Source organism: Pangasianodon hypophthalmus, chromosome 7 (genome assembly GCF_027358585.1).
Source record: "Pangasianodon hypophthalmus isolate fPanHyp1 chromosome 7, fPanHyp1.pri, whole genome shotgun sequence".
Classification (NCBI taxonomy): Eukaryota; Metazoa; Chordata; class Actinopteri; order Siluriformes; family Pangasiidae; genus Pangasianodon; species Pangasianodon hypophthalmus.
Genome location: NC_069716.1, coordinates 10001492 through 10025084, shown reverse-complemented (window position 1 = coordinate 10025084; position 23593 = coordinate 10001492). Strand labels below are relative to the sequence as shown.

Sequence of the window (23593 nt, the reverse complement as noted above, 5' to 3'; positions counted from 1 at the left end):
GAAATCATGGCACCCAATTCACCTGTTGGAGCTGTTCATCTCTAGTTGAGGATTCTAGCAAGACTTTAAATTCTTTCCCTTCAGGTTAAGACTGGGCGTTTAGTTCCTAGTCTTAAACACCATCTTTATATTATCTTGCGTGGATTGCGAGTAGCTTGACTAGATGCTCAGCCATTCGGGTGACAGTCTGTTACACTTTAATTTATTTGGGCTTAATTTGTATAAGTAGCTTGCTAGATGTGTATCTACACAGGCAGAAAATTTAAGGTAGTTGAGTGAGGGTTTTTTCCCTTCTTCTTCTTTTTTTTTGTTTGTTTTAGTAGAGGCTGGGGCATCATAACTTGGGGTCTCTGCAGGCTGGAGCTTCCTTGACAGTCTATTTGTTTTCTTTTTTCCACTTTTTTATTTTAAATTTGAATGTATTTTCTGAAATGACTTAGCCACCCTTTCTTAGGATCCATCATGAAAGAGCTAATTCTGTTTCTCTTTTATATATGTTGGGTTTCCGTTGTTTTGCATTTCATATTGCTAAATTTGTTCTTATTAAAGAATTGTGACAAAGAGCAAGGAAATTGACTTGGGCTGCTTTTTCTTAAACCTAGTCTTCATGAATTGTAAGTTGGATGATAGTCGTGTACTGCTTCTTAAACTAATTTTTTTTCTTGGAATGAAGATTTTGGAAAACCTCCGTTAAATTTGGTATTTAGTTTTACGCTGAGTAAATCCAGCAGGTAATATTTGGGTCAGATCCATTAACTAACTTGGCCAGTCACGAACATTTTACTTATTGACTCTGACAAGCTCTTTAATTAACTTATCGTTACAGAGTGATGCACAGATCCCACAGTTTCGAGGCAGGTAGTTGGAGCCGATTGGTTGAGCTGATTCCCGCTACAACAGAATTAATCTTGGCGCTATGATACGTATACTTTTTTTGGCCATTGTATCACACACATCTACCTAGGCTTGTGAGATATCGATTTTTCACTGAATGCAATTTTCCATTTTAAAATATCACAATAAATGGTTTAATTGTCCAGAGCAAGCCTAAAAACAACAGGAAAATGAACATTAACACCATTTCAGGTTTAAGGAGTATATAGGAGGGCTTAATATTATTCACCACCTGGGCAGGCGAGAACTGTGGCAAACACAATAACTCACCTAGATGGGGGATTTTTAAGTAATTCTGCAGTAATGTGCGGTAAATAGTTTTTAAAAAATACCATAACAACATGTTTAGATGTAATCTTTTTACAAATAGGTTGTCTAATGTTCACAGTATTGAGCAGGAGAGCGTCGGTCAAAGAAGTATGTTTAATCACTTTCTAATTATCATCACTATTAACATTATTTGCAAAGTGACAATTGGACACTTTGTTGTAGGCCTGTTTAATCTTTTTGGGTCAAAATCTTCTTTAGTTAAGTGTTTGTTCTCCTTAGCTAGGTTTAGACAAGTATATATTTAACATTAGTTAAATATAAGAGCTAAGCTTTCTATTTGACATGCTATATGGGCTTGTAAGAGGAGGATCTCAGTGATTCTTGGGGAAGTTCCTTATGGTTGTCTTGCACACACACTAGACACACTAGGTTCAGCTGTGCTGGCATACCTGGTGTTGGCCCAAGATCAAGTTGGTCAAGAGCCATCCTGCATCCTGCCCCAAGAATCAATTCCTGCCAGCTGGAGTTTCCAAAGCAAGCAATAAAATTGCCAGCGTGATGCCTGTGCTTGTGATATGCATGGCAATCTCAAAAGCCAAAATATCATTATGGCACCTGCACTCGGTGCTTGGGCAGTGTGCATCTGTGCGTAGCATCAGACATTGACCACACAAGAGTGAATCCTGCATTATCACACTTTACTTTCCTTTTAGAGCCTAGAGAACTAGTGCTTAGGCCACAGCACTCTCACGGCTGCGGCCCGGGTTCGATATCCGGCCGAGGAACCGACCCCAGCCACTGGGGTTGCGTGCAACAGTGCGCTCTCAGTACCGGTCCCAAGCCTGTATAAAAATTGGGGAGGGTTGCATCAGGAAGGGCATCCGGCGTAAAAACTGTGCCAAATCAAATACGCGGACCAGTGATCCACTGTGGTGACCCCTAACGGGAGTATCCGAAAGAGGAACATCTTTCCTTTTAGAGCCCAGCTGTGAATGTCGTGGGAAGCAGTATTTTAGTTATTCACCACAAGGAGCACTATTTCAAGGGAAACCCTCCAGGAAATGCAGTGAGTAAGAAAAGAGTGGTAAGTGCTCTGTGAATTTATCAAATATCACACTGAAAAACTTATGAAGGTAATAGGCTTAGCTTTGGCGGACAGGTTCACCTTTAGCTCTGACTGTAGTCACAGGCTTTTATGCACGTAGCTCAAAGAAGGCCGCCGAGTACGAGGCGTGAAGAATAAAGCGAACATCAGCCGTTAAGGATGGTATTTTATAATGTCATAAGGTCACCATGTGACTCTGTGGTAAAGGTCTAACCATGTATATATATATCGTGACCCATCTAACTAAAATGACAAAGTACCAGGTTGCTAATTTTTTCAATGACGACGAATGTTTCAAGTGTCACCTGTCATGGAACCTTTTAGAGACCCTTATATTTATTTGCTTCCAACTAACAGCTAAAAACAGCAGTCCATACTCTGAACTGTATGTCTAACATTTGTGGTGGGATCACACTAATAATCTGAATATCACACCAGTCAAACTACATGGCTGCTTTTTTTCTTTGTTTCACTTCATGTGGCATTTTGATTCCCACTACAGTTTTAACCAGGAAGTTCATGTGACTTCAGGTGAATAATAATTCTGCCAAGGTGTGAAAACACAGTGATTAAGGTCTGATTAGCTCAGTATGAAACTGGCTGGGAGTAAACAACACAGTCCTGAAGGTCAGTATTCACAAGTTTATTGACACTATCGCGGCCATTTGTGTGTTATCAGAATCCTGAAAGCCTCACTTCATGACATTCAAATACCTGACAACTGTTAACCCTAATGAATTGTGTTGACCACATTGTCAATGTCACTATCAAGTCTTTTGCCTACAGCCCTACAAAATGGCCAACAATAATGTTATTGATCTATTAATTGACTGTTATTGTACTGAAACTATACTTGTACCCCACAATGATTTCCTAAACATGTCACGTGTCGAGTGATTTGATCTCTTTTTTCGGGCAAATTTGCCTTGAGGTGAAGTGAAGCTACATACTGTTTCATGAACTATTCTTAATGACAAAATGAATACTTCTTCTGATTCTTTGGTCTTATTTATTTAAGGTTGTTTTTTCTGTTTTAATCAAGAACTAACCCTGTCTTGCTAAATTTACTAATACTAATTCTAGTATTACGTTTAGACAACGGTACAAATAATGCTTAATGCCACTGCAGCCACTGAAACTAAAACCTTTGTGAATTACTCTTCATTGCAAGATAGTCAAGACAGTCTTTTTAAACTCAAACATGAAATCTTGACCTTCAATATCATTAAGGCATTTTCAAATTTACCTAAAATGAACAGCACATTTATTGGATTTAATATAAATTTGATATTGTTTTTCACACCATTCTGTGAATATAGTGCATGCAAATCCCAGGAGATTAGCAGTTTCTCAAATGCTTAAACCACCTTGTCAAAGAACCATGCCACAGTCAAAGTCCCAGAGATCACATTTTTCCCTCATGGTGATATTTGATATGAACATTAACTGAAGCTCTTGACCTGTATCTGCATGATTTTATGCATTGTACTGGTGCCACATGATGGACTGATTGGATAAATGCATTAATGTGCAGATGATAAAGTGGATGGTGAGTATGAGATGTAACCGTGTACGAACACATTATTCAGACTGAACAGATAATGTGTTCTTAATGAACACAAGTAGATATGACTCAAAGATGCAGGATGTAGACACAGGTTAACCAAAAAAGGGCAGGTGAAGAAAAAGACCAGGTGACATTTTCCATTCTTCAGCTGCCCAGTTTCAGTGATATGTGCCCTCTGTGAGATAATTGTAGTTCTTGGCTGACAGGAGTAGGAAACTGTTGTAGCCCATACACCATAAGGTTTGCCATGTTGTTCGCTGCATGATGTTATGCATTGCACTGCTGGAACATGATGATTGTGTATTTGCATGAATGACCAGCTGTACAGGTGTTCATTAAAATGTACACTCACCATCCACCTTATTAGGAACACCTGCACATTCATGCCGTTATCTAATCAGCCAATCATGTAGACAAAAATCATGCAGATACTGGTCAACAGCTTCAGTTACACATCAAACATCAGAATGGGGAAAAAGTGTGATCTCTGTGACTTTGATCGTGGCATGGATGTTGGTACCAGTTGGGCTGGTTTGAGTATTTCAGAAACTGCTTTCTTGGAAATTTCACACACAACAGTCTCTAGAGCAGACATGTCAAACTCAAGGCCTGTGGGCCACATCTGGCCCGTGATACAATTATATCCGGCCCCGAGATAATTTCATATGTCTATTATTAATGGCCCCCTGGTAAATTGCACTCACACCACTCATACTACAAATCCCACAATGCACTGCAACATCTGCCATGCAGCGAATAGCCGTGAGTGCCAGCCCCTCCTCCCTGCTGCTTTAATGACACTCATCAGTGGTCAGCGGTGAATGCATGGGTCAGCACCTATACAGTGACATTTAAGCTAGCCATCCCCCAAAAAATGGCCAAATGAAAAGTGGACTTTGAAAACAGGGGCTTTCAAAACAGGTGGGAGGCAGAGTACCTGTTTGTTGACATTGAAGGTAAACCTGGGTGCCTTTTTTGCGGGGCTAATGTGGCTGCAATTAAAGAATATAACATGAGACGGCACTATGAGACATATTTTTTATTTATTTTTTGAGAAAAATTATTGTAGTCTGGCTGTTCAAATTCACATTTCTGTTTAAATCACAGTCAGTTTTAAACTGTTGAATAAAAGTTAATCCTGTTTGGCCAGCAACTAGACCGTGTTTTAAATTTTGGCCCCTTCTGTGATTGAGTTTGACACCCCTGCTCTAGAGTTTACACAGAATGGTGCGAAAAACAAAAAACATTGAGTGAGCGACAGTTCTGTGGTAGGAAATACCTTCTTGATAAGAGAAATCAGGAAGGGTAACTCATATAATCAATCTTTACAACGGTGGTGAGCAGTAAAGCATCGTCACATGCACAACACATTGACCTTGAGGTGGATGGGGTACAACAGCAGAAGACCAGATCCACTCCTGTCAGCCAAAAACAAGAATCTGAGGCTATCATAGGCACAGACTCACTCAAACTGGACAGTTGAACACAGGAAAAAGCCCAGGTGATTTTTTTTTTTTCTAATCTTCAACCGTCCGATTTGGGTGAGTCTGTGCCTATGATAGCCTCAGATTCTTGCTCTTGGCTGACAGGAGTGGAACTTGATGTGGTCTTCTGCTGTTGTACCCCATCCACCTCAAGGTCAGTGTGTTGTGCATCGTGATGTGATGTGATGTGTATGCTAAGATGATTTTCTGCTCAACATGGTTGTAAAAAGAGTGCTTATTTGAGTTACTATAGACTTCCTCTCAGCTCAAACCAGTCTGGTCATTCTCTTCTGATCTCCCTCTTCAACAAGGTGTTTCAGGCTGCAGATCCTCCGCTCACAGGTTGTTTTTTGTTTTTTTCGCACCATTCTGTGTAAACTCTAGAGACTGTTGTGTGTGAAAATCCCAGGAGATGAGCAGTTTCTGAAATACTCAAACCAGCCCATCTGTCACCAACACATGCCACGGTTAAAGTCACTGAGATCACAATTTTTCCCCATTCTGATGTTTGATGTGAACATTAACTGAAGCTCTTGACCTGCATCTGCATGATTTTATGCATTGTGCTGCTGCCACATGATTGGCTGATTGGATAACTGCATAAATGAGCAGGTGTACATGTGCCCGGTGACTGGTGAGTATATATTTAGAGGCCAACATGCTGGGTTGTTTTGCAAGGATGGAAAATCCTGGGATCATGAGCAGGAGCCTAAGCAGGGCCCCCTCACCACCCTGCCATACACAAAACAATGAATGGAGCCCTGACCCTCCTGCCCTGCAACGCAAAATAAGATGCATACATTACTACATTACTCATGAGTATTTGAGTAGCCTTGAGGTGCTATTCAGAAGTCAGCTTTACCATAGATGACTGGCATTTTTCTTGCTTTTCAACTGACAAACTTCAACCTGGGTTGTTCATGATTTCTGACCCAGGTGATGAAGTGGAATTCTGGACTCCTGAATGTCTACAATTCCTTGACAAAGGGCTGTTGATTGCAGTTTGCTACAAACCCCATTATAATGACATTATAATGTGTTTCTTATAGCACAAACAATTACAATATAGCTAATTTATGCCAATATACCGTACATGTGCCTTACTAAATATAGCATAAAACTGGTTTGCCAGACTGAGTTGTCTTTTGGGGTTCTTGTTCACTGACTTCACATTTCACAATGACAACTGTAGTGACAGGGCCAAACCTGTGTGTGACATGTTCGACAAGCGTAATGAAAAACTGGGACACAAAACTAGCCTACAGAATCTTCAGACTTGAGTTTTGTGGGATTGTTTGGAAGTTGGAACAGAGCTTGTGGGATTATTTGGAAGTTGGAACAGACACTGGTAGCAACCTTATCTGATAGAACTGGCCCAATTTTAGCCTAATAGCCTAAAGAAAAAGAAAAAAAAAAACAATAGAAACCCTCAGGTGTTAATGGTTAGCTATAATGGGAATTGTGTTGGTTTTAATGGAAACTGTAATGGTCTCTACTGCTAATTTGTTACCTTCTACTGGTGGCATGCTATGACTAGTGGATACCATTAAGGACCAATAAAATGGTTTTAATGGTTAGTAAAATGGTTTTAATGCTTAGCTGATGGTATGTAATGGTATTTTTAGTGGAAACCATTATAATTTCTGTGCTGGTGTCTATTGTTTTGTTGTTTTTTTTCAGCAGGGAGTGTAAGCTAATGTAAACCATAAACCGAATTTGCTAACAAACTAGCTAACATTAGGCTATTAAGCAACCCAGTCCTGATTAAATAAAATTAAATAAAAATGCGAAGATATACAAACACAGCGTTTCGACTGCCAGGGGGAATGTTTGTAAAATGATTTGGACACAAAATTTCACTTTCACCAAATGTAACAGTATCTGCACATTTATTCATTTATGTGTTGTTGGGATGCTTTAGCTAAGCTTCTCAGTGGTGTTACGCCTTCCATTGCATTGGTGAATATTGTACTGTATAACCACATTTTGTGATGGTTTTCCAGTCAGATACACGCTCTAAGGGCGTCACGGCACACTCTCATGATTGGCTGTGTTGTCGTGGGGGATGTTTGCAGCCGTACAAGCCCAGGAGCATCACCGTTTCACTGAGTTTCACCTTCCTGCGTCGAGAATAAGGGAACAAAGAAACCATGAACAGTCTAACGGAAATATAGGCTACGTGTTCGAGTTTCATTTCCTTTATATACGAGGGGACGGTGATGTAAAACTCCTTATAAGGAAACAGAAAGGAGTGACGCTGGAGCGGTGCACGCGATCAGAGAAAGACGACAGAAACATAAGGTGCACCCTTTTATTTCGTCCCGGTGGATAAAATCCGAAAACCCATCCATCATCCATCCCATTGTCAGTTGTTTCAAGGTAGGAATATTAAGAAAAAAATTTCAGCATGTTATTAAGGCTATGTTTTCCATATGCTAATCAATAAAATTCAGCACTAAACCGTTTCCATTTATCTACTGCACACATTATGAGGGGAAAAAACCGTTATATTGCGTTTTATCACTTAAAATGACTTAATTTTTTTTTTTTTAATCTCCCCTTTTTTTCCAGAAGGCATTTTGGGGTGTATTACCATATGGCACTTTATATGAATAGAGTTCAATTGATGTCCCATTACCTTTTTAAAAGCAATAATCATTATTATTACTATTATTGTTTTTAATTTCTGTGAAAACTGAAGTGATTTATAGTTAAACTTCAAATACAGTTATTAAAATTACCATTTAAATGATCACAAAAACACACAAAGTGTCTGTACCCACTTTTAAAATGGTGATCCTGGGCTGTCTCACCTCACTGAACTTCTGTGTGAACTATAATCATTAACATTTTCCAGTAACACCATAATGACAGTTTTCTTTGGTTAATTTCCATGCAATTGCTTGTTATAAGCATCATTTCCCCCTATCAATTTATCTAATTTATCAAAAAAAAAAAATAACAATAATAATTAATTAACCTGTATACCACATTTTATGTGCAACCCTGTTACCAAAACTTGTTCCCCCTCTTAAAACAATGGAACATTCCAAACATTGTGATATATACAGGAAGTTGCATCATCATCATCATCATCATCTTCTGTTCTACAGCATGGCCATAAGACAAGTAAATACTCTCATTCTATTTTCTCAATTTATACAAAAAAAAAATTGAAGTTGACTGCAAAGGTTAACATAATCATGATTAATAAGATTAATCATGCAACCCAGTTACCAAAATTGTTATTAGAAAGAAGATTTTATATATATATATATATATATATATATATATATATATATATATATATATAGAGTACTGTGCAAAAGTCTTAGGGACATGCAAAGAAATGCTGTAGAGCAAAGACACCTTCAAAAATAATTAAATTAGATGTTTCTACATTAAAAAAATACTATAAAGAGCAGTAAAAAGTAATAAATGAAACAAAGTCAATATTTGGTGTGACTATCCTTCGCTTTTTTTTTTAAAAAAAAATCGTAGTCTCAGGTACAATTAGTGCAGTTTTATAAGGAAATGAGCTGTAAGTGTTACTGAGCATCTTGCAGAAGCAGCCACAGTTCTTCTGGAGACTTTGACTGTCACAGTTGCTTCTTATTTTTGCAGCAAAACCCAGCAGCCTTCATTATGTTTTTTGTCTGAAAAGTGTCTCTTATGTAATATGCTGCTTTCTTTACTGACATACAAACATTTTTCTGTAACATTTAATTTTGTGCTGGAAAACTAATGTTTAGAAGTCTAAATGTTTTTCACACATCTAATCTAGAAGTCCTTGCTGAAGCGGTCACTTGTGGCACCTGAAATCAGAGATGGATGTATGCACATTCATACAGCTCATACCTACTGTCCAGCCACTACAGTCCCATGAGTCATGTTTCTTATATCCAACGGGCTACAGCTGAGAAGCAGAAAAAAACGGCATGGCATCAAAGGTCACATTAAAAGGTCACATTAAAAAAAGAAGTGGAACGCTCCCAGAAAGAACTTGTTGAAGTTTTCAACACACTCCTTCAAAAGCATAAACATACTTTCACTATTAAACCGCAGTTTATGTACTGCAAATCCCTGAAACAGAGCCTATCCCTTAATGAATGCTTGACTCGTGTGGATTTGTCTGAGAATTATGACAGTAAATACAGTTCAATCATAACAACTCTCGGAATGAATTTAACAGCTTTTATTGATGGAAATGACGTGTAGGTAGGTTTGGGCTTGGTGGTCTAGATCTGCTACGCTGCTGTTTCTTCTGCTTCTGCTGAGCAAGTATGCAGACTTGCTCTGCTAGACATATTCAGACCTAGAGATAAGAGAACCATCTATAGGAGGATCTATACCATGGTGCTGGGGAGGAGGAGGGAAGGATGAGAAAATGTCTTAGCATGCACCAAGGCTGTGCCAGGCGAGTTAGTCGGGATAATAATGAGTTACGTAGATAGTGAAGCTTGGCCTAGACTGCAGCACTGGCGTCAAGGGAACCAATCAGCGCACGGATAGAGTTTCATGGCTGAACTAGACATTTTAGAGATACACGCAGTTCAATTTGGGTCTTCACACCAGCAGGCCACACTGCAAACTGGTGTTCTGTACTTTGGTGGAACAATCAGTCCCATCAGTTTCAGCACTCTGTCACCATCTAAACAGGAAGGTCCTCCTGCAATATGGCAGCACTTGAAGCCAGTGCTCGAATATGTGCAGGATGAACATCCAGATGTCTCCATTGTGCACTTCTTTAGTGATAGTCCATGCACACAACAAAAAAAGGACAGGTTTTCCTCTTTAGCACAGAACTTGTCAAAAGTAGGTTCAAGGCGCAGGTACTTGGAATTTCTTTGAAGCCAGCCATGGCAATGGTGCCCCTGATGGAGTGGGAGGATCACTGAAGAGGACAGCTGACAGTCTTGTATCCAGACTGATATCCTAGATGCTGCTGCACTGTTTAGGATCCTGAAAGCCACTGACACAACTGCAAAGTTGTTCTAGATGTGGATGAAGACGTGATTGATGACGAGGGCAGACAAGAAATGCCCAGAGACGTCCCTGCTGTACCATCCACCATGAGGTTGGTCACTCTTGCCCCTGGCCAGATCAGATATCGGGATGTCAGCTTCCTGTACTCTACAATGGGCAAACTGGATGGTGAGTGTTTCAGCACACAGCATTTCTCTTTTGACAAGTCAGAAAATGAAATCTGTACCACTGCACCACCTGAGAACATTTGGCAAAGTGAGGACGTAGTGGGAAAGTGGTGCACCCTGCTCTATGATGGTACTCTGTACTCAGGAAAAATACTAGCAACTGACAAAACTCACTGCAGAGTGAAATGCATGTATTGGGTGGTCACCAAAAGATTCTTTTGTCCTCTCAGAGACACTATCCTCTGGTACCCACTTGAAGTTGTGATTTCTCTGATTCCTGGCCCCCATCTTGTTACATCATGTCATGTGGAGACTGCAAAAGAGGTGTGGTCAAAACTACATGAAAATATGAATGCATTTTGAACACAGTATATATATTGGAATACATCTGAGTACATGTGATAAATTTTTGAAGAATGGAATGACTTTTTCTTAACTTGATTACATTTTCAACTGTTCTATGTTCTTTGTTGCAGTAATGTCTGTTCATCTAGGAATGTATTCTATTAGCAAATTCAAACCTGCACTCTCACCTGCAACCCTTTCGAGAAGTTTTAACCTTCAAATATTTTTGATAAAACAAAGATTTTAACGAAAGTTGTTTGATTAAATTATATTTTCAATTTGAACTTGTTTAATATTTTGTGTGGTTTATATATATATATATATATATATATATATATATATATATATATATATATATATTACTGCATTAATATAAACTTAATAGGAAATATGGTCTCTGTGTTCAACCTTATTACTCGCTTTAAAATGTTGTTCACCTGCTTTTGTGTCCATGTCTGCTGTCTAACGGAAAGTGGAATTTTTATTATTTATTTGAAATATATGAATATAAGGAATTCAGTTGAAACTGGCTTTTAAATGCTATTTATAAATCTCCCTATATATTGGTAACAGGGTTGCAAAAAATGCTGTACATGTCAGAGAAAAACGTAGTATCTGATATTTGATAGCTTAAAGTGGGCAAGTAACATTTTCTGAATGTTCAGCATTTTCTTTGATTGATGCTTTGCAAAAAAAAAAAAAAAAAAAAAAAAAAAAACACCAAAAAAAAAAGTTAATTTTCAGAGTTTTGAGGCATAAAATGAACTCCATTCAGGCAAAGTGCCATATGGCAACGCTGTACAACAATGAAAATATCGAACACTTTATTATTTTTTGTTACTGCTGAACCAGAGGTACACAATGGACCTGGGCTATCTAAGAGTTTTTACACTTCAAATAAAAAAAAAATTCTACTTTCAATTGTACTAAGGTGAATTTTTACTTTCTTTCATAAGTAAACCTCTCTTCCTCATCTAAATATGAGAAGGTTATATTTTAATTTGATATAGGAATTTACACATCATCTGAATATTCTCCCTGTTCCTGTCCATCTGCTAAAACTGACTCTTCCTCATGTCCTGCATCACTGGTCCACCCCTCAATGTCATCTAACTCATCCTTACTATTATCTATAGGAGTAGCCAGTGCTGTCCTCTTCACATCACGGCCACACAACATTTCTGTGTCCATGTACTAAACAAAAGCCACATGAACCGTTATCATGAAAGTTGCATATAACAAAAATGAATTAATCCAGTTCTTTTTTATGTTGATTATAAAATTTTGCTGTATGGCAACACATACACACATATACACTGTAACACTGTATAGTTTCATCAAAATTATTGTAATTTACATTTTTTAAAATTACATGTAAACAAATGTTCTTTAAATGCCAAATGTTTAATATTTTTACGTGCAGGAAAAATATGCAGATTATGATTAATAACAGAAATTTGTTGATTTCTTATGAGGGTGGCTCAAAATTATTTAGTGAGGGGAAAAAAGGCTAATTAGTGAATACGTTTTCATTAAATGTTAATAAAAAATTCCGGATAAATGATAGTGTTGCCTTTTGGCAAATAGGTGCAGTACAGGGATAATGAGACACAACAGCCTTCAAGGCTGATAAAGGACTGCTAAGCAAGTTTATAACCTGTACATCTACATGTTGATTATCTCATTGTCTTTGTTAAAACACTTAACAACAGATTAGAAAATGAGAAAAACATTTCTGAGAAAACAAATCTTCAGTGGATTAAGTGTGACCACAATGAAATAATGAAATATCCTACAAGCTATCTCTAGCTTTCTGTCAGCAAGTGTGTACAGCACTTATGAAAATGGATATAGCTTGTGTGATTTTCTTGCTCGTTGAATGGTCCTTTTAATCATTCTACCCTGCTGGGGTAATAACAGACCATTAAACAAACCTAACACACACCTGACATAAGGAAGACCCCTAAGCAATATGAAGGGGATTTTCTTGGACACCTTCCTGACTAAAGGCCTCCCATGTTTGCACAGTATGACTGGGTGGCATGGTTACAAACCTCTTTCCTTTATGAATGATGGAAACCACTGTGTTTTAGGACCTTTAAAGCTGGACAGATTTTTTTGCTACCCTTCCAAAAATCTGTGCCTCATGACAATCCTGCCTCTCCGGCCTACAGAGAGTGGCAAGAAACTAAATAAGAAAAAAACTGCAGGGATCTGAATATTTTCTGAATCTGACATCCATTCTAAGAAGTGAACAGAAGGGTTAACAATATATTGATGTGTTTTACTTAGTATGAAAACTTATTTGATCTCATTTTTTTCTGCCCCAGCAATGTGCTATTCATCAAAGAGAGAAATGCAGCAAAATCTTGCAGACAGCAATGGAAAGAATGACCTCTCAGAGCCAGTTATTCCTCTCCATAGTTACATGCATGGTGGAATATCCAGCCTCGTCTGCACCGTCATCACTTTCCCCGTGTACAAAACTGTGTTTCGCCAGCAGTTGCACAGCACACTGATCCGTGAGGCTGTGTTGCAGCTGTATGAGGAAGGGCTGCTAAAGCTTTACCGTGGAGTAGTGCCACCCATGCTGATGAAGACTCTTCAGGGAACCATCCTCTTTGGCTTCCAGAACACTTTCCTGCAGCAGCTATCCCCTTGGGCTGAAATATATTTTCCCAGGGCAGTGCTTCCTGCCGTGGCCGGGCTCGGGACAGGGGTAGTGGAGTGTTTGTTTTTTACCCCCTTCGAGCGCGTACAGAGTATCCTACAAAACAGTGGCAACGATCGTAGCCTTCCCACTCTCAGCAAAATTGTGGGCCGGCTGAGGTCCGAAACGTTAGCGAATGGATGGTACCGAGCTTTTTTACCCACTCTTACTCGCAACGCATTAGGGAGCGGTCTTTACTTTGGCCTGAAGGATCCATTGGCCAGAGTGTTATGTGAGAAAGATTGTCCCCCCATAGCCTCATCTTTTGTGTCAGGGATGGTCAGCTCCATTGTGATTAGCTTGCCCTTGTATCCACTCTCAGTGCTGGTGGCCAACATGCAGGCCCAAGTCGGTGGAGATAACCTGGGGGTGAGGGCCAGCTGGCATCAGCTGTGGCAGAAACGACAGCGAAGTCTGGTATTGCTGTACCGTGGAGGATCACTGGTCATCCTGCGCTCTTGCATCTCTTGGGGCATCACCACTGCCATATACGACCAGCTGATGAAACGCTCAGGCTGAGGAATACTATCAGGACAACTTCTCCTCTGGAAGGTGGATATATTGAATTTGTGAAAACGTTTAACATTTAACCACTAAACCCATCTCAGGCAGCAGTTTCTCATTTCTTTTCAAGGTTTCATGGCTAACAATGGCTGCATTTTGCTCTTAAATGAGTAACAGGGCTGATTGTTAGCATGGAATTAGCAAATACATGAAATGTGTTTAACTAGCATCCATACTAATGGCATAAGGACATTAAAAACATTCAAATGATTAACTTAAAATTATTTTTCAAAGTGACCTTGCCAGTCGATATCACAATATCATTTAAAATTAATTTTAAAAAAAATGAAGAACATACTTTTCTTCTTCACATGATCTTCAGGAAATTTGGATGATGCAGCTTCTTGCTGAACATGTGACTTGTGGAATATTACTGAAGCATGGGGTGTTAAATGGATTCACATATTATCCATTACAGTATTTTGATGATGTGTAGGTGATAGTGCTGTTTTCTAAACTCTGTAGAGAGGTTTTATTAATATTTTAATTTATTTATCTGAAATACGCACATAAGCTGTTGTGAAGGACACTTTACTCGTGTTTAAGATGGATTTTACCTTTGTTTTATATACATATTTGGAAATTATTATTATCAGTGGGTCACAGATGGCCCAGTTTGTATAATCATCTTATCACTGATGATATCCTGAGTATGTGAGTTAACGAAGTATTGTTAACTGTATAGCTTAACCACCAAATTACTGTGCTTTGGACCAACATGCTCAGGCATTACTGATGTTATAAGGTGAAGTAAATGGATAAAACAGTGCCTAAAAATGTAATCTTTTTGTATTTCATATGGTTTACATAATTCCCTATTCACCAGTAGTTATTAAGTCATTTATCTCAGGGTTACAAACAATCACAGAGGTACTATTAAAGGCAGGACAAGTGACAAAATTTACATTGTTCTTTACTTAGAAGGACCAGAACCTTACATGCCATCAAGTGAATTGTGAATATAATCTCATACACTATTACTAAATATAATCATATAAAATATTATCTATCTAGGCTTTGCAAAATAAAAAAAAAAGATAACAAAAGAGTGGATCACCATTATACTGAATGAATACCCACTTAATGCTTAACTGACTGGATTTCAGGTGCTCAATTCTTCTCGACTACTACATGAAATGACCTGCTAGTTTGAATTGCTGTTTTCTTTTTAAGTTAGAATAGATGCATCACTGTTGCCCTTGAAGCTCCAAGCCACCTACATTGAATGTGCTGCTCAGGCTCTGAAATAAATGTCCTGAGACTAAAATCTTTCTATCAAAGTGATCAGCAGCATGAATACTTGGCCACTCTTCTCATAGCCGTTTATGCAGTTTTTGAAAAGAGCAAGGGCGTAATTTATTTTCATTCATGTATACATTTCACATATGTGTTTGGTATTCATTTTAATTTTACTTCAGTATGTGATTTGACCTTTTTTCACCTCTAGTCATAGTGACATCAGGTATTTCTGGATGAATTCTGAGCCTTCCTGTGGGATTTACAGGCCATGTCCTGTATAACTCCTCAAAAATGGCACAGAAAGAGATTTATTATTATGACACCTACGGAGAGGACGCTCGAATTCTGGATTTCTGATTTCCAGGATTCATGACATGGTTGAGAATTTTATGTAGTCCATGAACCCATAGTCCTAAATAACAAATAACAAAACTATCTGTAAAAAAAAAAAAAAAAGTTACTAAGAATTTCACTAAACATTAGATTCATTTTTAATGTGTAATGAAATTCTAGTGAAATTCCTAGTGACTTAGTATTATTTTGTCTTCTGGGAAACATGTAAATATCTTATGTTGCTTCTGAAGGGCAGTACTAAATGAAAAAATAAGATCTTTAAACAAAATAATGACAATTTACACTGATCATCCTGTTCAAAAGTTTACACCCCCCTGGCTCTTAATGTATCGTGTTGCCTTCTTGAGCATCAGTGAATGTTTGCAGCTTTTGTAATAGTTGTGTACGAGTCCCTCAGTTGTCCTCAGTGTGAAAAGATGGATCACAGCATCATATAGCCGCTGTTGGAAAGGGGTCAAACACGCAGAAGATGCTGGAAAAGCAAATAATGTGCAGGGACAGGAGGATTTTTCTGAAGAACAGTTTAACTGCTCAGGACAAACAAGAGACTCATGAACAACCATCACAAAACATAAACACAGTCGTTGATCTTCCAGATAACAACACACAGTATTAAGAATCAAGCGTATGTAAACTTTTGAACTGTTCCACTTGTGTAAATTCAGTAATTATTTTGTCTTGTGGACTATATGTAAACATCTGTTATGTGAAATAGCTTATTCAGGGCAGTACTAAATAAAAACAAAATGCAATTTTTATGATTGCTCTTATTTTATTTATTTTTTTTAAATATTATTAACATGTTGCAGAGTCTGCAAGGTGTATGTAAACTTACGACCACAACTGTATACACTTATTAATTTTAGATGTTGTCCTAAAGGTATGCAAATTTTTTTCTACTATGTGCCTGAACAGAAAGATTTTCTTTCAGGCTATGTCTCTACCTCAATTTTTTTTTTTTTTTTAATGTTTGTTTAATTTGTTGCTTCATTTATTATACTGTATTTTATTATTATTTTTTTCCTCTTACAAGTTTCAACTTGCTTAACACAACCTTAACAACACGGTCATTTGTTCTACCAAGTGCTTATAATAAACATTAAAGCGACAGGCTGTGAAATAAATGATCCAGTGTGGTATTTGTTTTTCCACTTGCTTTCCACTAGTTTTCCTTATCCTCTGCAGTTCACTCTCTCTCCACCAGAGGGCGCCGTTGCGTCTTTATTCACACGTCACCCCGCCTATAGAGCAGAAATGCTCATCAGTCATCTCTACAGTAACTATAACACCTTTTCATAGTTTTTCTCACAATAATAACACCAAATATTCACTGTTAGACATGTAATGCACTACATGGGACAAGCACTGTTTCATATAGCTACTGTTTCATGTAGCTACAAAGCGTATTTATGGAGGTTAACGGCTCTGTTTGGGATTCAGTGTCTCCTCCTGTAATCTCTGAGGATTTATGGCTGAATCCCAAACGGCTTGCTATTCCCTATATAACCGCACTACACACCGGAAGCTATATAGTGCCCTATATATGCAGAATTGAGCTCAACCTTGCAGGTGGGCGGGGGGAGGAGGGAGCGGGGGGGGGGGGGGGGGTGAACGGAGGGGGATTTGGTTGACCAATCAGAGCGAGGGGTTTAGCATAGCGCTCGCGCAGAACGGGGCGTGATTTCCTACTTAAACCGCTAGGCTTCTGCGGATTAAACACATACACGCACAAACGCACACACAGAGCTTCCGTTAAAGACAACTCGAGGACACTTTCAGGTAAGCAAATCTATTTCTGACTAGTTTGTCTGCCAGGTTACTACTGTTTCAGGTGGGATATTAATTTGCAGCCCTATACTGAGGCCAGAGAAGCAGGGTATGACTGAATACAGCTGCCATTTTACTTATCAAATAACATTTTTTTCCCCCATTAAGCAAACTAAGTTGAAATGAATGCTGCAAATAATCCATTGTATTTCCACAAAAAGTGTCTGTGGATTAAAAGTTATGTCAAATCTCTTTTTGCTCCTAGTGGGCAAGGAGCCAAGACTGTCCTGCATTGAGCTCCTTTAGTGCCATCAGCGTGACTTCTTCAGCAACCTGCCTTTAAATGTTACTGTGTTCATGCACATTTTATAAACATGACAAAGCTATATGTAGGGAATTATGTAAATAAAGGTACAGTGCATCCAAGTCACTGAGTGAGGTTTATTTGTTAATTGCGCAATACCAGGGCGTAAACTGTGCTCTGACATTAATAAAATCATGGAATGATTAATGTTAAATAATGCATGTTGAAATGGTACAGATGAAGTTGCAAAATCACTATGTTACAATATAGTATTTTTTTGCATTAATTATACTAGATAAAAATTACAGGTGAGATTATTTAATTGCAGTGTTATATGTCAGTTAGTGCCATATATATGTATTTGTACTCATAAAGTCATGCACATATAATCATATGGTTATCATACTTTCTGTTCATCACTTTTCCACCCCTTAGCTCAGGTGTATGCCGGTTAGATGTAGATAATGTTACTCGTCAATCACTTAAGAACAGTTGGGTGGAGTACCGCTTTTTAAAGCAGATCAACAACCTGTACATGCAGCGAATACAACACAAGACTGTGTAATTACAGTGCAAGGTAACAAATGGGTTTCTTATTATGTTTACCTTAGGCTCCCTTGTCACTGAAAAACACACTCAACCCATTGTGTGTGTGTGTGTTTTCCACACCCACATCTTGTGTGAAGGGCACCTGTGGATAAGGAACTCTGTCAGTAACATTGTGCTGTTTTCCTAAAGAGTGTAGTTAGAAAGACTGGATTTGCATCATGCTGACATGCAACATATCTGCATAGACTTAAAACAGAGGCCTTTTTGTAATGTGGAGCAACGTGTGGGCCGAGTTGTCGCATGAGCGTTGATGAAACAATGCACGTTCTGAAGACATATTCAGCATGGCTTTTGTTTCTGCAATTAGAGAAAGCCAAAATATATTCTTTCACTAGCTGAGTTTTTATTCAAGCATTTCTGATCCTTGAGAACAATAGTGCAATTCATAGGAGCTGGTGATCACACTGATAGTTTACAGGGTTTTTTTTTGTCAGAACTGTCTAATAATGTGCCAAAACCTCAGAAAATGATGTCAAGAGGTTACAAATCCCTTTAGCATTGTCTTGTACTCAGTTTGTGGAACTTGTGGCAGAATTATTGGGAAATTCTACTCCTTCATTTTTTTTTTTTAAGCTAGTTCTCTATTCTCGACAGTTTGCATTTGCACAAAAGGACTGTTGTGTTTTTAAACAGGCTCCTCTTCCACTGATAAGAGAAAGTTAATTTCATGGGTGGGGCGTGACGACGTGTCCAGACAGTAGAAAAGAGGCATTAGTTAAGGGCGTGTAGGAACAGGGAGAAAGAATGACCTAGTCTTCAGGACGAATCTGCTTTAAAGCTGTAACACATAAAAATCAGTTACTCAATCTGACTAGATTTGCCACTTGCTTTCTAGTTTAAGATCTTCGGGTTTCCATTTTTCCAAAGATTTTCCTACCAATTTGTTTATAGACAAATGTGATTGGCTGTAACTAACTAAGAAATTAGTGAATTAATATTAAACTAATAGCAAACTGCCTATACAAAGTGCTAATTTCCCACCATTAGGTCAAAGACGCAATTATTTCCTCAATAGTCATACCAGTGGCTTGGATTTACTTTGCAGTTTCTCTAGTTTGATTTCAAATAAATAAGCTCTTTCCAACAGAACATCCAAAATGAGTGACAACCCAGTCAAGCAGGAGGTGCAGAACTTCGACAAGAGGTGTCTAAAAAAGACCAGCACCGAGGAGAAAAACACTCTTCCAACAAAGGAGGGTAAGCGAAACTGGAAATCTTCGTTTAGCTTCCACACGTCCTCCATGTTCCAGTTTATGTGAGCCATGTTTACATACGCCTTTTGTGCCGATTGACATAAGGAAACAGAAACGACAGATTGTAAGAGCAGATATGTGATTTATATTGCACTCGGTCAGAGTGAGAGGAAATGGTGGAAATGGATGTTTGTCCTTGCTTCACCTGTAGCCTAATGTACTGCCAAGTAAAAGATCCAAAATATAGAAAGGCATGTCCTTTAATTGTGTGATCGTGGAACATCCCTCCAACTATGACAGCAGAAAATTCCTCCTAATATTTACAGATTTATAATACTGTAATTTATACTGTAATAATTATTTTATTATTAATGTAATACTGAATAAACTGCCCATTATTTACTTATACATAACATTTAGTTGTATCCTTTATTAATTTAATGGCATAAATTAATTAATGGCATAAATTAGTTAACTTACTAATATTAACTTTGGGACTTTCCTGGCCAGAGGAAATAATATATAACATGCAATAGAAAAAAAATTACTTTTTATGTTGAGGTCTTTGATCAGTGCACAAATGTCATCTGCGTTAGCAATATGGTGTCATGTGTCATTGACTGCACTTTTTGGAATAATAAATAATACCTTACTGTTTATTGAATTACTGATGTGTGCTGAATTGCTCAATTGCATCTTTTTCGTAGCTGTAGGCCTTTTGTACTCCACACACCACACAACTATCGATTAGCTCATTCAGAGACTGTGCAGGTTAATGTACTAGACTATTTATAGCATCAGGTTTACATACAACACCCAAAAAAACATGACTGTCATATGAATAAATGAGGCACATCACAGTCCTTCCCCAAGTGCAAAAAGTCCATAAGAATACCAGAGTTTGGCTTTAGTTAGCGATAATCGACTTGTGAGGAATTTATCTTGGAATGCTCTGATAAGGACAACGAAGCAAAGAATGTAGTTTAAAAAAAAAAACAGACCAGATGGACTTTCTTTCATTTCTTCATGGAGGTGATCCCAAGTTAGCTTTGATTTAATTTGTCCAGCAGTTATTATTATGTGAGTGACAGTAATTAATAGTAATTCAGTAATTCATAATTGAATGCTTTGTCTCTCCAGAGGAAGACAGCTTACATTCACAGTTCACAACAGTGATACAAGTGCCACAATACAATGTTTACATCTGCTGCATGACAATAACCCAAAAAATAATGATTGAATTATGCAGTTATGCAAATGCTAATACTCAGAACACCTACAGACACCTGTCAAAATATAAACGATACAATCTTCAGTTTCCTCGACTTATTAAAATCGTTATTGCGATGTATGCACTTTTAGTTTTTGATGCATTTTCATGCAATTTCCTGGAAGGGCAGACATGCAGACTACGGTCTTTAAAATCGAGCAAATTTGATTATGAAAATCAGCGTCATCTATATTTTTACATCTATTTGCAGTAATAGTAGTAATATACAGTAGCAGTATAATAGAGTAATAAATGTAACCTATGTAAACGTCATCAGAAACCTCAGAAAGTAATAGCATTCCAGAAGAGAACACATTACATTTTGCATCTCCAGTTCCATGCAGAGGTTTGACCGTTTAAATAAATGTTTTGAAAATCTTGAAGAAGTTGTCAGATGTCTCCTTTAATAGAGCTGTAAAGGTTGGCTTTTTATAACACTTGTTGCATCACTGTCATTGATGTCACTGTCTTACATGCACTTCCCTGTTTCTTTAACAGACATTGAACAAGAAAAGAAGGCTGCAGAGGCCGGAAAATGAAGCCCGTCGGCAATGATCCTTCGCGTATCTCTTTATCTAACACCCCCACCCTTTCCTTTCTCCATTTTAAGACATTTTACTCAATCACCCTCTTCACCTCCTGCACTCCAAACCCTTGTTTAAATCATATCACAGTCTCTTCACAGTGCCACAGGCAAAGAGACATGCACCTGAAGGGGCAGATGAGTGGTAAAATCCTGTGTAATTACACCTATGCATATTTTTAAACTTTTTTTTTTTTCTATTTTGCATTCCTGAGAGTGGACTAAGGTGGCATTGGAGCAGCTGAGCAATCAAAAACAAGTGTGCATGTCATCAGTCAGTAACTCTGTCATCTATGCCTATGTCTCTGTATCTGGTAACATTCATTATGAGTTATCCAGTAAATGACATGTAAAAAATATTTTTGTTTAAAAAAAATAATAAATGATGTTTAAAACATACCTTGGAGAGTTGTTCCCTCATTGCAGTCAGCAGCATGGATTTTATGTTGTAGGCTTCTGAATGTGTTTGTAGTAGGCTTTGGCGTTCTTAACTGTAATCAGCAATATCATTCATTCATTCAGCTTCAGTAGCTGCTTTATTCTGGTCACGGTTGTGGTGGATTCAGAGGGACTTCTGGGCATGGGGCAGGAATACACCCCCGATGTGGCGCCTGTACATCGCAGGGCACCATGCACTCACATTAACACACTCATTCACACCTACTGGTAATTTAGCATAGTTAATCCACCTACTGGCTCCTCCAATCCCTCATCCTGTGCAACATATGTGAACACAGACATGCCTCAGATTTTTCTCTTATCTAAACATTCCATGGGATTTCAGTCGTAGTTCCAATGACGTCTTTTGAAGTTTAGTCGTTGCATTTTGTGGTATGTGCTTAGGAATTCCTTCTTTTGTACAACCCTTCCAGACGGCTTGTTGTTAGGGGTCATTGCTGCCAATTTCCTAAGCAACTTTGTCACTAAGCAACTTTTGATGACTTTACATCAAAACATTATTCCTAACGACGGATCACTGATCACCATTATACCCAACAACTGATCACTGATCACCATTATTCCCAATGACCTATCACTGATCACCATTATACCCAACAACCGATCACTGATCACCATTATTCCCAATGACCTATCACTGATCACCATTATACCCAACAACCGATCACTGATCACCATTATTCCCAATGACCTATCACTGATCACCATTATTCCCAACAACCGATCACTGATCACCATTATTCCCAACAACCGATCACTGATCATTATTTCCAAGGACTGATCACTGATCACCATTATACCCAAGGACAGATGTTTCATAAATATGTAAATAACTGGTTTCACTCTGTGTAATAAATATGTAAAAAGTTGGTTTGACCATATTTTGTAAATACATAAATAGTTTGTGGTGCCATAACCGAAGACTTCGCTAAAATAATTGTTAATTCTAATGCAACAATTCTATTTTCTATGTCTTTAGAAAATCTTCTTTCTTCACATAACACGTTTTGATATACAAATGATCATTATGATTGAATATGTTTGCCTATGATGTCATCTGGCAACTTCTAATGACTTTTTGCAGCTGCATTAGCTGCTTTTCCCCGAAAGGATTTCACAACACTGGGTACTGTCTAATTTTGAAACTCAAGAATCAACCTAACTGTGCAATTCCGAAACTGTGATCTTTGCCTCACTCATCATCCTATATAGTACTGTATGGGGTGGGGGTTTATGTCCCATCTTCCTGGTAAATCTATGCCAGACCTTTGAAACATTTTTTACTACAGCCCTGGAATTTTTTTAACTGTTTATAGATTTTTATATTGATTACCTGACTTTTGCAGGTCAACAGCCATTTCTTTAATGCTTTAATGTTGAAAGTTTTAATGTTGAAAGTGAATTATTTTCATTTCCTGTATGCCACTGCAGTAGATGAGGATTAACTTGAATCTGCTTGAAGGATTAACATGAATCTACACGACTTGTATCTACATGACTCTATATATTCCTCATTCATGTATCCTGTTAGACATGTCACATGTTTTACAACTGCAAGCACAATGACCATATTCCCAGAGCGATCATAGGACACGTTGGCACTGGCAGCTCATGATATTAAGGTTTATGATGTTACTGCTATAAATCCTGCATGTCCTTTCCATATATATATATCTGTGAATCTTTAAAGGATCACTGGGTTTAGTTGTTTTTAGACCTATAC

At 38.0% G+C, this 23593-nt stretch overlaps 2 protein-coding genes across 3 annotated transcripts; both read left to right on the top strand.

Moving 5' to 3' along the window:
• Nucleotides 1-106: 106 nt before the first annotated feature.
• On the top strand, nucleotides 107-17236 carry LOC113542827 (solute carrier family 25 member 53). Of its 2 annotated transcripts, none has more exons than XM_034305669.2 (2): nucleotides 107-7621; nucleotides 13149-17236. In XM_034305669.2, the coding sequence occupies exon 2, from the start codon at nucleotides 13151-13153 to the stop codon at nucleotides 14045-14047; it is 897 nt and encodes a 298-aa protein (XP_034161560.1). In that variant the 5' UTR covers nucleotides 107-7621; nucleotides 13149-13150; the 3' UTR covers nucleotides 14048-17236. The 2 variants fall into 2 exon arrangements, with proteins under 2 accessions (XP_034161560.1, XP_026796413.1); XM_026940612.3 differs by having other exon boundaries at nucleotides 107-7699.
• An 83-nt stretch (nucleotides 17237-17319) lies between these two features.
• Nucleotides 17320-21810, top strand: tmsb1 (thymosin beta 1). Its single transcript, XM_026940603.3, has 3 exons — nucleotides 17320-17464; nucleotides 19453-19562; nucleotides 21327-21810. The coding sequence occupies exons 2-3, from the start codon at nucleotides 19463-19465 to the stop codon at nucleotides 21365-21367; spliced, it is 141 nt and encodes a 46-aa protein (XP_026796404.1). The 5' UTR covers nucleotides 17320-17464; nucleotides 19453-19462; the 3' UTR covers nucleotides 21368-21810.
• The last annotated feature ends 1783 nt before the right edge of the window (nucleotides 21811-23593 follow it).

Bases quoted from the DNA above. Each gene is read 5' to 3' on its own strand.
- LOC113542827 (XM_034305669.2), top strand. From the start codon at position 13,151: ATGTGCTATTCATCAAAGAGAGAAATGCAGCAAAATCTTGCAGACAGC.
- tmsb1 (XM_026940603.3), top strand. From the start codon at position 19,463: ATGAGTGACAACCCAGTCAAGCAGGAGGTGCAGAACTTCGACAAGAGG. The intron at 19,563-21,326 runs GTAAGCGAAACT...TTTCTTTAACAG, and splicing joins CACTCTTCCAACAAAGGAGG to ACATTGAACAAGAAAAGAAG.